Source organism: Mercenaria mercenaria, chromosome 12, assembly GCF_021730395.1.
Source record: "Mercenaria mercenaria strain notata chromosome 12, MADL_Memer_1, whole genome shotgun sequence".
NCBI classification, from domain to species: Eukaryota; Metazoa; Mollusca; class Bivalvia; order Venerida; family Veneridae; genus Mercenaria; species Mercenaria mercenaria.
In genome coordinates this window covers 10,945,826-10,962,268 of record NC_069372.1, presented here as the reverse complement: position 1 = coordinate 10,962,268, position 16,443 = coordinate 10,945,826, and the positions used below count along the sequence as shown (strand labels likewise).

The following is a 16,443-nucleotide window of genomic DNA, read 5'->3' as shown; positions in this document are numbered from 1 at the left end:
TGCTTTTCTGCAATATTTGAAAACGAAACAAAAAAGCAATCGAAAGGTATCAATTAAATCTTTATTAATGTTATCATAAATATTACATTGAATGTACTGGTGATAAGTATACTTCAAGGTTGCGATTAAGTTATTTCAGACTTGCCAATGAAATGAATAACTCAACTACAGCTAGCAATTGGTACTTTAATGTGCTATTACTTTTCAGGTAAATAAAAAGAATGGGACGAAAATGCGCTATATTTCTGTGGATTGTTGGTGTGATATCTACCATCGTCGGAGTTGTATTTGATTGGATAAACTTTGTGGAACTACGAAAAAATGACGAACAGATTGCGGCCACTGAAAAAGCAGTCTGTGACTTTGCTCTGAATGAATATCACTGGATTTTTATGGCATCTATTATATGCAAAATAGTTTTCTGTATATTGGATTATACATTTAATATAATTTCAATACGAACAGGTGATTATGACAATAATATATATGATACATTGTCTTTGCTATTCAGTGCAATCACAACAGCTGTTGAAACTGTCGACTTACTTCTTTTGGTACTATTTTCGAATCATTGTCTTGGTCAAGAAAGAAAACATCATGTTCTTCATTTGATTAGCGACGAGACAGATGACGCTCTTGCAAGTGTTTTCGGAACTCTTGGAATAATATTCAACTTGACAATCAAGAAAAAGTTTTTAACTATACTTAAGGCAATGTGTTGCTCAGCAAAAGCGGGCAAATGGCACAACATTCTTTCCTTTATTTCTTTGTGTTTTATTTGTGTGTGCTTTGGACTTGCAATAGCGTTGCTAGCAAAAATCAAATAGAACATGCGTAATGAGTCTTCTAAAACTTGTGATAGTAACGTTGTAAAATTGTAATTCAATTGAAAAAAATATGTCTTTCACCATTTTTAAAAGTATAGGTATGAAGTATTTCAAAAATTTCACCACAGTGATATTTAAAGCTACGATAATGTCAAAAAGGTTCTCTGTGAACTAACTCAGCATGAACTCTCGTTCGTAACGGTATGAAACTAAATCTGCATTTAGTAGGGCAAAGTTAATTCCCATTTGTATACCACTTACTTATACATCTGATTGTCAAATCTAACAATTATGTTGCCCAACAGATTTCACTACACTCCATTTTCTTGATCACAAGTTGTATTTGTTAAATGTGATATTTGAAATGTGTCCATGTCTCATTACATCCTATATAACAAGTATTTTCTATAGTATTAAGGACACACTAAGCAATGAGGGTGCCTTGCTTTAACATGGTTTTCTTCCACATTTCTAAAGAGAAAGATATCAAAATGTGTGTGTGGGTGGGGGGGGGGGGGGGGGGGGGGACTGGGGAGGTTGGGGAGGGATTAACATACACCTCAATCCCTTCCTCACTGAATTGAATATTCTATAATTCAAGTATAGGTTAATTTATTACAAAATTGTGAGACACTGTTATTGACAATCCTTCAATGAAACAGACAGTTTTTATGCAATGTCCCTCATGAATAAAGGAATCGTATCATTTTAAACACATCAATTTGTTAATTTCTGTTCTGAGAAAAAAAAAGATAATGTATTATATGAAAAACAAAGACAAATATCAAACAGGGAATGCCACGCACCAAAAACGCAGCCTCCTCAAAACGAAACCCACAGCACGCAGACGCGTGCACCACACACACACACACACACACACACACAGCCAACACTTTAGGACAAAACGAAAAACAAAGGAAACAACAACACCACACACACACACACACACACACAACACAACACACACAAAGCCAACATCGGACAAACGAACAAAAGGAACACAGTGGGGCACCGCCTTGGAACGGTCAGTGGCAAAAACACCACTGGGGAGCTTAAACCGGTTTATGGTGCGCACCCAACCACACTCTTACCCCCACCATGTTCCAAAGACACGGGACAGTGTAAATAAAAGTAATCCCCTCCAGGTGAATCTCTTACACACGTAATGGAAACAAAAAGGCATGGCATGTAAAACACAAAAATGCTTGTGTATAAAGATATAAAAAGCAAACCTTAAGAACCAAAACGTATGTACTCAATGCCTTTTCAGAAGACAGAGCAACCAGAGAAACACCCTTAAGGGCCCGACGAAACAGGCCAGAAGACAAATATCAAAACAGTTCAGTCCTGGTAGGATTTATAAACTGCTTATCATAGAGTCCTCCCCCTCTTCCGTCAGACACAATCAGAGAGGGAAGCGTAGTGTCCAACTGTAAACGGGTTGAACACTAAACATACGGTATGTCTCAAAACAGTTGGGTCGTAACCTCTTTTAATGAAACGTTTTATAATTTTACCAAATACATTTGGAAAATTACCATGACCCAATATCTTACGAAGTTTGTAAACCTTGAACTTTATCCTTAGGCTCGTCCTTCATCATATGCCGAACTTCCTTTATTTTTCTGTCAATGAATCAGATTACTTCATTCTTCAATTTCATCTATTAATAGGTCGACAGTTTGAATGTTCTGAACACGAAGACAGCAGGTGAAAATCTGTTACATTTTCCTGGTGAAAATCATCCATTTGATTTAGATTTCACTAAAGCAATGTTACTCCCATTAACGCTTCATCTAAAGCCTTTGATGATTACTATATAATTATCCAAATTCAGAGAATCAAATGCTAACTGATGGTCGACTTAATTAACTGTTGGTCTTTTCAGAAAGGTGTTTTTATACACACGTGTCATTTGTTTACAGTGTCTTGCAAGTTCATCGAATAAATGTTTTATATTAAAGCATTTTGATTATTTTTTTGTTTTTGCATCTGTTGGCGGAAAATATGATGAATTTATAAAAACAAATGTCCAAAAATACCAATTAATTCCTTTATGTGTCCCTTAGTCTTCCAGTTTTCTTTTATGGGTTTACGTGACAAATCAGTATTTCATGAGTGCTGATAGTCGAACACTCCGTAGTGTTTTTCTAATATATTTCGTTAACATCTCTGGAATTCTTGATGGACTAAAACAAATCAACACTTCTTATGATTTAGGTTATATCTCTGCACGTGTAATACATGAAGTCAGAAGAAGAGACACATTTTCACATGACCGTTAAATAGCAGTGGATGTATATTCAGTCAGAACTGTTATATTTCAATCAGACCGACACGTATTTTTAATCACCCTTTTCATATGGTCTTTCCTTTCAAATTTTGTCTTTTGACAGTTTATGTGACAAGCAAGCTCCCCTTTCTTAAGGATAAACATATTTTCATATATCCTTAACATTGCAATGAATTTGCTTTATGTGGGTGTTTTATTTTTTGACATTTTCCTAAAGAACATTGTTAGTGTCAATAACTAAAAATTTCACCTTTACACATGTTCAGTCTGGCTGTGTATGAAACACAGCGGTCTGATAGGAAAAAAATGTGTTTCTGTTTGTCTTTTGATATCCCAGTAAGAGTACTGAAAATGGACCTGCATACAATATTTACACAAGATCATTTGAGACACTTGTAAAAGATAAAACGGATAAATAAAAGCAAATTCTTAATGTTGTACGTGAACGACTTGTGTGTGCCATTCAATGTATTTTTTTTAATTATTGGATGGCTTCGGGCAAGTAAAATTAGAATCCCTGGAAGCACTGGGAACAGCACACGCTTACATTCTCCTTTCACACTGAAAAGAAATACATGGATTTGCACGGAATGTCCATGTTACCAGAGGGTCTCGTTGTGAGGATTTCTGAATTCTTGAAATAAAATAATTAGCAGAGATCTTCATCAAATGAGCTTTTTAAGATATTGTCATGATTTATCTACAGTATCCATCTTTGATGCTCTAAAGCTATGTCTGATGGTAGGAATTTTAGAACATGATTTCTGTTAAACCTGATTGTATAACCATAACACCGTAACTTATAAACTAGAGTGGGGGCATTAAAAAAACTTGAACTTTTTTTTGGACAGACCGCATATATGTTTTTCGCCATTTTACAGTTAGAAGCTCTTCTCTCTCTAATTATATCTGACGGAACACCTCTTGTAGTCCACTAGGACTGAGCTACTATGATAATTAATTGTCTTTTGGCCTGTTGCGTCACGAGCACTTGCTTATAAGTTAGATTGTTTGCTTTCAATAAGACATTATATTGGGTTTTCCCTGTGAAATATAAGGTATAAAAATAGCACAGTGAGTTTCCTAAATATAGTTGGTCCTAAGTATAACTGTGCGTCGTTTTAGTTAAACAAACTTCCTGTTTTTTACTGTTCCAGTTGACGTTTAATGTTCGTGTCATAAAATTTAGTGCTTCTTGATAGTGTTCGTTGACTTGTGTTATCAAAACAACAGTATCAAAGAAAAATTATCTCTTATAAGAGTAAAATGGAGGCTTCCGATACGAAGAAAGCAACTAGACCTACATATGACTGTTTCCAGATATCAAATATTTGTTTCAACCATTAAGCCTAAAATAAACGTTGATATAATTAACTAATAAATCTTTACACAGCTCGAGCAAATAGGTTACAGAAATTGTATTTTCAGGATATTGAATACATAGACTACATTTTCAAGCATCGGCAACTAATTAGCTTGAAACAAATGCCTTCCCTGGACTCTATTTCCTCAACTAGCCAAGCCATTGCTTTTTAGAAGGATTTTTTTTTATCACTGACCTTAGTCACTCCCATTCAAACTCGATCGCGGACTTCGCTCTAAATTGACCGAGGACCCTATTTTGGTAATATTCCTGTTGAAGCAATGAACTACTTTTTGAACGAATTTTAGAGAATTTAATGCACTTAAAGTAGATTCATCATACACATACATCGTCATATTTGTTTTAAATTATTAAGTAAGTGTATGCACGCATTTCTGTTGCTTTGATGTAAACTCACACGTCGTAACCTGCCAGCATGATAGAGTGTGTTATGAGATAAGATCTTTAACCGAAATAAGAATGTTTGTTAACGTTACACCTGTGTGTCCTTTATATAGACATTAAATAGTGAAATACATTAGAAACACAGCTACTTCTAATCTTACATTATTTTAAAATCATTTGAAAATATGGTGCATAAAGATCTACATTTTGTATATCTAACAACTCCACACTGGTTTTTTGTTTTCATCTGTGTCAAAAATGGATACTTTTCAATGGAAATCGATACACTATAGAATGATCTTCTTTAACCCTTATCACGCTAGACACGATATATCCGTGCAGTCTAATCATGGTTTATACTGTTCGCCATTCAGTCAGTTTCTTTTTGGTAAGCATCCCTTTTACCAGGTAATGGTACTGTCCAAACTGAAAGATGGACAAACTCATTTTAGCAATTTAGCAGGGTGAAGGTTAAAAAAAACATAACAGCATTCATATTACGACGTAAATTCATTGAATCGTAATTAGATTTGTACCCGTTCTGCATACATATATAAAATGGCATACATTACATGTATGTGCGTGCGTATATGTGTGTGTGTGTGTGTGTGTGTGTGTGTGTGTGTTAACGTCTTTTTCAGCATTTTTTCAGTCATAAACGACAGTGTCTACTTGTAGCAGTAAGTACAATGTCTAACTTTTTTTATAGTGCTGCCTCACTGGAATATCACGTCGTAGACACGTGACGTAATTCCCAACCCAGTCATATTTTACTGACACCTAGCACTATCCGGTTAATGCTGAGCGTCAAGTAAAGAAACCACCTGTATCAGTTTTACGTCTTTGATGTGAGGCCGCCAGGGTTCGAACCCACGACCTCTCGCTCTCGAAGCAAGCTTGCTTCTGCTACCGAGGCGGTCTACACATTACATGTGGAACTAGAAAAGTTGAAAGGGTATATTAAAAGGAATTCACTAAACGTCCATTGAAAAATATGCATATAGGAAGGCACGTTAGGAAGTTTATCATTTTACACGAGTTTTATACAAAGATCAAAATTAACATAAGTCTCTGGTTTCAATATATCTATTTTAATTACAAAGAAAAACAAAATTGTGTCCTAATTATATAGGTATGGATATACATTTAAACACATTATAATAGACGATTAGGCATTTTTAGAGAATATTATTGAAGAAAAGAACAACAGCGCATGGTTCACGATCAACAGCTTTACCCACACCACTCGAGCGCGGGGTCCACTCCCCATCTCCTAACTGCACTTTTGGTAGCACAAAAGAACATTTCTTCTAGCGATTTCAATCATATTTAGCCATCGTTTAATTTCATGCTTATGAATATGAAAAGAGCGTATGCACATATTTGCATTGCTTAAATATAAACTACTTGACGGCATAATGGTTTTTGTTATTTAATAAATACGAAAGCATATCACGAAGTATTTTTGTAAATTGTTAAATGATTCACGCGTTTCCTTTTATAAATACGAACTGTATAATATATGCGCTAGATATACACACTTTCAAATTTCGTCCCTTTTAAAAACAGTTGATAATGTGGTAATGTGAAAGAAACATATTTATACGTATTTAAAACTATTTGCTATGAAAGTGTACGAGGAGCGTACTATTACGTTTGCTTTGCCTCTTTCATTTCAACGTTATCTTATTAGATAACTTTTATACAAGGATATAAGTACAAAAGTAACCTAAACTTCCGTAGGTTGAATACATGCGGTTAGAAATAAAAAAAAATGAATTTGTTATATATATCGGACATGAACTGGTAATGGATTTGTTTCTAATTACATTGTACTTAAATATAAAATACGTGTAGAATAGTTACCGTCCTAGGAAAAATGTTCCAACCAAAACGAGATAGCACGTGGAGCTGGTTGGTATTGTTTTGTGTTTTGTGTTGCCAAATAGTTCTCGGAGGAATATGCCTATCGGGTGGACTATTTTTTGTTATATTCACAGATGCGTTTGACGTCAGTCCGGCGGAAGCAGCATGGCTCTGCTCATTTCCAATAACTATGTGGTTTATTTCTTGTAAGTATCTTTTGCTTGTTTCCATTGAATTAAAGGAATGTAATTGGCCTTAATTTTGTCTGCAGTTTGAGTTTGCAGTTTGCAGTTTTGAGTTTCGAATTGCAAAGCAATTTGTCGTTCAAACTGGAATTTGCCAGCTATTTTCAAAAATGCAGAATGCCGCTCTGACTGCAAAATGCAAAATGCTTTGCAGTATGCAATCCGCAATTCGAATTACAAAATAAATTTGAACTTTAGATGTCATTGACTGACTATACCCGTATTGTATACGTGTACAAAAAGTCGTCGCTTATTATAAACTTTCCAAAACATCAAATTTAAACTGTAAAGTTTTTTGTTGCAGGATATGTTTTCTAATTTTTCATAAAAATCATCATTTTAATGCGGGGGGAAAGAGTAATGTTTCAAATACGGTGTTATTTGATGTCATGTCACGCCTAAAATTCAAACTATAAAAAACAGGCCAGAGGTGTCTGTTCGTTAGGAAATACAATGGCACTATCCAGTGAGAAATTACTTAATTTGCCATCCATACATTATTCTTTTATCTTTTGTTCGTATTGATTTTGCATAGTTTCTGCAACACTGCACATAGTTTCTTCAAAGTAAACACATTTTGACTACATTTGTAACACCAATGTACACGAAAGTACAGAAAGGCAATCCAATCAATGAAAAAAATACTTGAATAGGAGATATCGATATCAACTTACCTTATATGAACCTATTTTGTATTTCAGCACCAATTGGTAGTTTTCTAACCAACCAATATGGTTTCCGTTTATGTTCGTTTGTAGGTGGTATCCTGGCAGCTAGTGGACTTTCAGTGAGCTATTTTGCAACAAGCGCAACGTTTCTTTTCCTTTCGTATGGCTTTTTGACAGGTATATGTACACAAAAATCTTATCATTTTTCATGTACAACTTTTTTGTATGCTGGTTTGATGTTCACACTATCTTTGTTATTACATAAGTATTCAAATTTAACATATCCATACATAATTAGATATATATCACATCCTTATATTTCAAAATCTTTTAGTCGTCAGTTGATACATTAGCATTTCTGCGTCTTTTGATCTCGTATAATGGTGTGTTTAACTAATTACTAGAAATTTATATGCAAAATGTTTTATCAGCTTTGTAACCAACATATTTGCTTATTTCTTCTTTAGGACTTGGACTTGGAATAAATTACAACGGATGTATGTCAGCAATTAATGTCTACTTTGATACCTACAAGACCCTTGCTGCCGGCATTTCTTCAGTAGGCCACAATCTCGGTCTTATCATATTTGCTGATATCATTGTTTCATTGGAGGAGAGTTTTGGTTGGAGAGGAATGCTCCTCATTCTCGGTGGAATTGCGTTCAATCTTTGCGCTTGCGCATTAGTTATGCTTCCTATGGAAGTTCTAAGTGAAACAGATAATTATTATCGTTCGCCTAAAAAGAGGGAAAAATCAGTGCGGAAAAAATCCATAAACCTTTCAGTTTTTAGAAAATTGTCATTTGTTTTTCTTTGTATAAGTAATGTGTTTATGAATTTCAGTCAAGGAATTTACATTTTACATTTGCCTTCATACTCTAAAGATGTAGGCTTCAACAGAAATGATTTTGGAACAGTTCTTATGGTGTATGGAATATCAAATATAGTTGGAAAAGTGTTCTTTAGCTTTTTAGGGCATCATCCTCAAGTAAATGTTACTATTGTATATGCACTGTCACTCTGTGTAACTGGCATAAGCATGGGTCTTACACCAGTATTTCTTACCCAAACTGGCATGCTTGTTTTAGCAGGATTTGTTGGATTTTTCTTTTGTGTGACAGGGGCCTTAGTGAACGCAATAATTCACAAAATTGTCGGATTTAGCAGATTTTCAGATGGGGTTGGAATGTCATTGCCGTTTAAGGCAACAGGGAATCTCATTGGTGGACCAATGGCAGGTGAGGGCTTAACTTTTTAACTATGATAATATTCCGATTAAAAAATAGGTGTGATAATCTAATCTCACTACGCTTTTCTCATGCAAGTCACGAGATTCTTCCTTTTATTACTAGTTCTTAGTTTGATTGCATTACTTTGGAAATATCCATGCTTACGTTAGCAAAATCTATCATAAACATTTATTCGAAAAATCAACCGTTTACGCTTGGTGACGTCATTGATGTATGATGTCACTGTTAGATGACATCACTTAACGGTCGTGTAATTTTTCAATACTGGTCTAGTGCCTAAATCCGGACAGTTTTGCTGGTTTTTTGACGATAGCTTTGCATTCTGAAACCACAAGTGCATAAAACTTCGAATGTATTATTTTAGGTTCTATATAAATCTCTATATAAAACAACAACACCGTATATTGCTGATTTTATCATAAAAAGCACTTGTAGTGGGCCAGTAAAAGCTGTAAAATTAGACCTTCAGAGTGCTTAAATATTCGGACATTATTTGCGTATGAAATGCAACGGATCAGTGCGCCCAAAAACAACAGAGAGTACGACTTCCTTTGAAGCAAAGCAGTCAAATTCAGTCCTATAAATAAATAAAGACATCTCCATTCGATTTAAGTTTTATTACCTTTTAATCACGTGATCATGCTGACTAGTTTCTAACTTAATATATAACTGCAAAATAAAACAATAATGTTATACGCAATAAAATCTATGTGAGCGAAAATAAATGTTTACAGCTACTCTTACCTACACGCAGATTATGTTGCTGTCGTTATACTTTTTGACACAACCACGGGGATCGCTATAATGTCGCCTAATTCCCGGTTAGTGCCGGTCGCGTGCGGCCACGGAAAAACGTTACAACAGCTTTGTATCAAACGAACGTTGTAGATCTCAGTCTAGCGTGTTGAAAAGATTTTCATGCCAACGATGATCCGTTGCTATGCACGTTCTTTTGTTGAAAAACATTTATGAACTTTTTCCTACCGGCCGATGTGACCAGGACCGGCGACCTAGATAAAACAAATTCACCCACATATTGAGGCCCTGGAAGGTGGTTAACAAATTAACAACAAAAACACAGAAACAATGTAACACTCGTATTATTTCAAGATTTTTGAAAACCGTGTAGTTAACAAAACGTTTCTGTCAGGGTGCTAAAGCCTAGGAATTTATCACAGTAAATTAATTTATCATCAAATATGTGTGAACAGTTTTCTTCATCAGTCTGTGTCTCCATTTACATGTACTATTCTTCATATACCCAAGGCTTACAAAGTTTACAAAAGCATTCAGACTCATCATTCAGACTAATCATGGTACATGTACTACCTGTCACACCCATCACACCCTTACCAAACTATTTCATTCTTTTCATCATCCACACGCCCACACAATCCCCAAATCTCGCACACAAAAGACAATGCCATAATAACAGCCATGTTTGGTCTCCCAGACATCTTCTTCCTAGCTTTCTCTTGTCTCTTCTTCTCTCTCCGTCTTTTTCTGGCCTCTTTCTCTTCATCTTCCTTCTTCCTCTTTCCTAGCTTTCTCTTGTCTCTTCTCTCTCAGTCTTTTTCTAGCCTCTTTCTCTTCATCTTCCTTCTTCCTATTCTCCGCTTTTGCGGCCTTCTCCGCGTCTCTTCTAAATTGCCGTTCTTCTACCTATGCTGCCTTTTTTACTTTCCTTTCTTCTGCCTCCTTTTTTCGACGTTCAATTGCGACTCTTTTCTCCTCTTCTTGTTTTTTATGTTCCTGAAAACATAATCTAAACTGAAAGTTAATTTTCGACAACTGTAAACTAGAAAGGCAAATGACCGATGACATCACGGTTAGAAAACAAAAAATATATTTCAAGACATATCATCCTAAGCAGTGTTTGACTTAAGAAAACCAACGTTAAATGTATGCAAGTGTTCATTCTAAATGTTTCTGTTCTAGTTTTCCGTAAAATAATTATATCATTCGCATGTTTTCGCATGTAATACCTGCTCAGGTTTACCTTTTATGTCATATTCTTCCAAGGTCTTTTCAAAGAAATCAAATAATTCAGCGATAATTGTCTTAGTTGACATTGATGCACTTGCTGCGTCCATGTTTTCCGCCAATCTGTCGCTGAGCTTGTGCCGGCTCATAAAGCTCCGGAACCACTTATCATTAGGCACGAATGAAAGGTTCACTCTGCGCGCAGATCCTGTTATTGTATGATACCTTCCCTAAATGGACATTATTTTTAGGACAAGATAATTAAATTACTGTTTTTAAAAGTTTTCTTTTTCAGTATTTACATTTGTATTAATTATTATATTTCATCACCATCGATGGTCTAGTGGATAAGGTGTCGGCCGCTCTTTCAAGGTGTCGTGGGTTCGAGCCCCACTTCTCATGGGACACCAGTACTGGTTTTTCAAGGAAGCGGACTCGAGAGCGGTTCTATTAAGCTTGAAACTTTCATCAGAATCGAGCTAAAACAAATTAGTATAAACTTTTTATTCTTGTTATTTTGATTTTTATCAATACCAACCTTATCATAATTAATATTACATGTTTTATCTATTACAAACTGAATTCGTTTTAAACATTCATCCTTTTTTGTATATACTTTATTGTTTACCAGAATTCATTAAAATGTTGATGACTTTCGTTCGATCAATTTTGCCTGATGCGGGACGCCTTGGTATGCCATGTATACCAGGTACCAAGCTAAAGCACTTTCTTCTTCATCACTGAGCTCCCTACGTCTTCCTCTCGTCCGTTCTGGCTTATCATTTACCTGCCTCACATGACCATGCAGGGTTGAGCGTGGAACCCCGTACTCCACTGCAGTCTGTCTAACTGACATGGATTTTCTACGGACTGCCCGACCTGGCCTTCCGCCAGGTCCAAAGCATCTTTTTGTATAGCTTGTTTTGTAACTGTATGCCATACCACATTTACCAGGGATCAAAAGGGAAACAACTAGAAGAAAAACGGACCGATTTTTTCTAATGAGTTGCATCCCTTGTATGCAAAATGCATTTTTTATCAATCAAATAAATTTTTATAGAACAGAAAATGATTAAGCTTTTTAAATAAAAGCCAATGATAGAACAAAATCATAAAACATGCTTTTTACATCTGTTTGGATTAACTTAGAAAAAGAGTCGTCTGCAACAGGCATAATATTTTTCTTATTAAATCAGTACCTCGTCGCTCCTCAAATAACTCGCGCGCGCTACATATGACGTCATCCCCCGTGACACACAATGTTTACTTTTAGCGGTGCAGATGTTTGAAGGTAATTTTGTATGGAAATACTTACATTTATACAGTGTTGTTGACAACTTGTCAAGAAGGCGTTCGTTCCTGATCATTCCGTTAAGAAATTCACGATCTTAAAGCGCTTTCAAATGGTGTCCAATTTATTAAGCACTGTCCGAATTTAGGCACTGTACCAGTACAGAAAAATTACCAATCCAGTAATGTTGTAGTCATAAGGAAGTCTCATCCTCGATTTGGGATATGCTCAAAACCTTGGTAGAAACACAGTTTCGAACAAAAAACTTTGGTTTCACTTTATGTCACCAAATGTGTAATTTTTTATGAATATTGTGATAGTTGATCGAATCAATGATAACAAGCAAATTCGATGAATTGGTATCCCCCGCCGAAAGGGTTTGTGGTGAGGAATGGCAAAAAGATATATCCGGCAAAAAAATAAGGATGTTAATAAGAAGCAAATAATTTCATTAGTCAAAATCAATTAAACAGAAAACAAATGTTTAATTTAAGAGTACATAATAAATGTATGATACTTTGATCCTGACTTAAGAATTTATTTTGAATGGGATATGCTTAATGTAATAAGCTTAGCTTTTAAAATTAAATGCAGTTAATTGAAATGTGAGCTTGAAGTTTAACTGGAACGAAATATTGTCTTTGAGTGGTTTGGCACCAGGTGTTGCTGTTTAACATGTACATTTGAACTTAAAAGAACAGATGTCCTTAAGAGAACACAGGTAAGATATCTTGAACATGGCTGAGGGCAAGGTTTTGTGCAGTCACAACTTAACATGTTGAAGGTTTGAACATTTAAAAAAATAAACGGAATGGAAATATATATATGTATATATTTATTTTTTTAGTGGGTGGGGGTGTAGGGGAACTGGAGAGGAAACAAAATTTCACATGCTGATTATAAATATTGATTGAAAATTAAAACTGAAAAAAAGAAAAGAAAAAGGTAAAAGGGTGAAGTTGAGGGGGGGGGGGGGGGGGGTCAGAGGATGCATGATCAGTGGTGGGCATGACTGGGTGGAGAAGTGAGGTGGGGGAAAGGTACAACTTGGAAGGTTTGAAAAAAATCTAAAATAAGAAATGAAAAAAAAAATTAAAAAAAATTATTTTTTTTGGGGGGGAGGGGGTGTGGCCAAGGCAAGTGGGTGACCAGGTGTGGCTGCGCAACTTCACATGTTTATAATAAATGTTCACAGAAAAGAATGAAAGAAATTTAATGAAATTCTGCCAAATGGTAAGTTTGTTATGTACAAATATGTGGATTTTTAGACAATTAAAAGGACAATAAGTCTGAAGTTACAAAAGAAATCCGTACAAAATTGTCTGTGCACAACCACATTATAGTGCTCTAAATTCTGTTAAAGTTTCATAGTTCTAGGTCAAATATATCAAAAGTTATGATGCAGAAATTGCCATATCTATAGATCTATTATAAGTACCCTATATAGTTAACACTAGAAACTTCTAGGGCCATAACTCTGGTGTTACTTATGCAATCTGTCTGAAACTTGATGGGCCCCATAACCTCAAGTGGTGAACTGTATGAGTTTTAAAATCTAAATGATTTTTTTTGTTTGTTTGGGGTGGGTGGGGTGTGGGATAGGGGGGGGGGGAGAGTGTGATCAAGGTAAGAGGGCGACCAGGTGTGGGTACACAACTTCACATGATTACAATAAATGTTCATGGAAAAGAATGAAAGAAATTTAATGAAATCCTACCAAATGGTAAGTTTGTTATGTATAAATATGTGGATATTTTATACAATTAAAGGGCAATAACTCTTAATTTACAAATAAATCCGAACGAAATTGTGTGTACACAACCATATTATGGTGTTCTAAATTCTGTTTAAGTTTCATAGTTCTAGGTCAAATATATCAAAAGTTATGATGCAGAAATTGCCATATTTAAAGTACCCTATATAGTTAACACTAGAAACTTCTAAGGGCCATAACTCTGTTGTTACTTGGGCAATCTGACTGAAACTTGACGGGCCGCAAGAACTTATAGTGATGAACATGTATATGAAGTTTTAAATAAATATTCCCAACCATTTCCTAGATATGGCTCCGAACGGACGGACGGAAAGACGGACGAACGGAAGGACGGACGGACGGACGGACAACGCCAAAACTATATCCCTCCGACTTTCGTCGGGGGATAATAACGAAGTTGACCATATGCAATACTTAATATCAATTTATTCAAGTTATTAGTTGTCGACTAAAGAAAATTTACTCGTCTCTGATTATAGGCCTCGTTTATATTTTGGATCACGTCCATCACCTCATTCTGACCGAAGTTATGTGATGTAAGTCGTAGAGTTGTAGAAAACGATGTATTTCAAATTACTTATAAGATAATGCTTTTCCGAGGGATATACTTTCCAGATTTTATTTATTATTTTGCTTGTTTGCAATATGTACTTTTAAAAATCGTATAGATTTTTATCAAAGGCACTGACCACAAGATCTTGGATATAAATGATTTTTCTTTCAAATTGAAGTTTAGTCATGTTATGAACATTCGAATATGAGCTTTGTTTCGGAACTATTTTAAAAATGCCAAATCATGAAAACAAGATGACCGTGCCGGACCGCCGCGGCAATAAAGAAGTTTTTCACTGTCGTTATCAATAACGCTATGGAGGATTTAGTGTTTAATGCGAGTTAAATATAAATAATACAGGCAGTTAACCTCTACAAAAGCGTTACAAACGCTTTGCGATTTTCATCGTAAAAAGTAGTGAAAACGAATAATGTGTCCCATGTGTTTCCGTAACATATACTCTGTCAGTAATGAAGTTTCAAAGCATTCTTAAAATTAAGCATTAATTTTCAGATATCTTAAAAAAGGTTTTTTGTTGTCGAACGCTCTGGAGACTAGTGTCTTTAACTATCCTATCAGCATGTGTCGGCTGCAAAATTCATCCAGTAGATAAAATTAGTCTTTTGTCCTCCAGGAGTTTTAATTCCATCAAGTATCTGGGCAATAGAATTCCGCATTTTATAAGCTGGTGCTAGTGGGCGTGAATGATGTTGCACTTTTCATTACCTCACCTAAACAGTCTCGATAAAACCGAGTCTCCCATTATTTTACTGGTTCTATGGTGCTTCCAGACGATTTTCATATGGATTTTATTTATGTGTCTTTGTTATCCAGAAAGAATATATTACATGTTTCTTCCCTGATTTGATGCAAGGGTTGCTGCTTTGGTAGAACGCTACTAACGTTTACGTGCTCCAATTTACTTTATATCCTTTCAGGTGTTTTATTGACTATGACAGGAAGTTATGCATTTTCCTTTTATCTGGCTGGTGTAACTATGGTTTTAGCAGCGTGTCTGATGGTACATCCTATCGTTCACATAAAGCAACGAGAAAAGAATCATCAAGCCAAAAATATTTACCTTGTCAGTGAAAAGGAGGTGGAAATATCTGAAAAGGGAACATTTATTGGAACTCAGAAAGCTATAAACGAAATGGAAAATGAAAAACAGCTTAAAATAGATTCAAAATTAATAGATATGGAAACAGATGATCGGATATATGAAGTGATTCCAGATATAGAAAATCATTCCGAACAGTGTCCTCGTTTACAATAGAAAAAATAGGCAAATGCTACGCTACAATTGCAGTAACAATGTGTTCCACATTGAGCATCGTGCTTTAAAGATTTTTTTTATGTTCATTAACACAAAACGTATTTCCAGAGATGAATATGTATTAGGGTATATAAAATCATTTCTATCACTTGTGTACTAATTTACTATTGAGGCCTTTTCATTCATGTTTTAATGGATTTGGCCAAATTTCAACCAATTTGAGATGTTATGATCAGCCAATTTACGAAACCATTATCAATCAATTTGTTAGACAATATTGCATATTGCACAAAATATCCGTACCTGTATTCAAGTTGATTCAGCCCAGCATTATATTATGCTCTGACACCTGGAACAAGTGTCTTGGTGACGTTGGTAGGCTCGGAAACCAAGTGCAAGAGCTGTAGTGACATTAGTAGGCTCGGAAGCCTTGGGCAATGGTCGTAGGGACCTTATTGTGCTAGAAAACAAAAATATATGACAAGGGCCGTATGGACGTTGGTAGACTTAGAAACCCAGGGTAAGGGTCGTAGGGACATTGCAATTTCCTTTTCAACGTCATCATATGCTATAATACTTGTTCGCAAGATATCGCATCTCAAGTTTTTGATGCTTAATCATATCCCTTTTCCCAATAAGTTGTGATGCA

General features: G+C 35.4%; 1 protein-coding gene across 1 annotated transcript; it reads left to right on the top strand.

The window, feature by feature from the left end:
• The first annotated feature begins 6,481 nt into the window (after positions 1-6,481).
• Positions 6,482-15,942, top strand: LOC123535416 (monocarboxylate transporter 13-like). The gene is made up of 4 exons (XM_045318072.2): positions 6,482-6,960; positions 7,701-7,844; positions 8,135-8,905; positions 15,457-15,942. Exons 1-4 carry the CDS (start codon positions 6,768-6,770, stop codon positions 15,792-15,794), a joined length of 1,446 nt encoding a protein of 481 aa, XP_045174007.2. The 5' UTR covers positions 6,482-6,767; the 3' UTR covers positions 15,795-15,942.
• Positions 15,943-16,443: the final 501 nt, after the last annotated feature.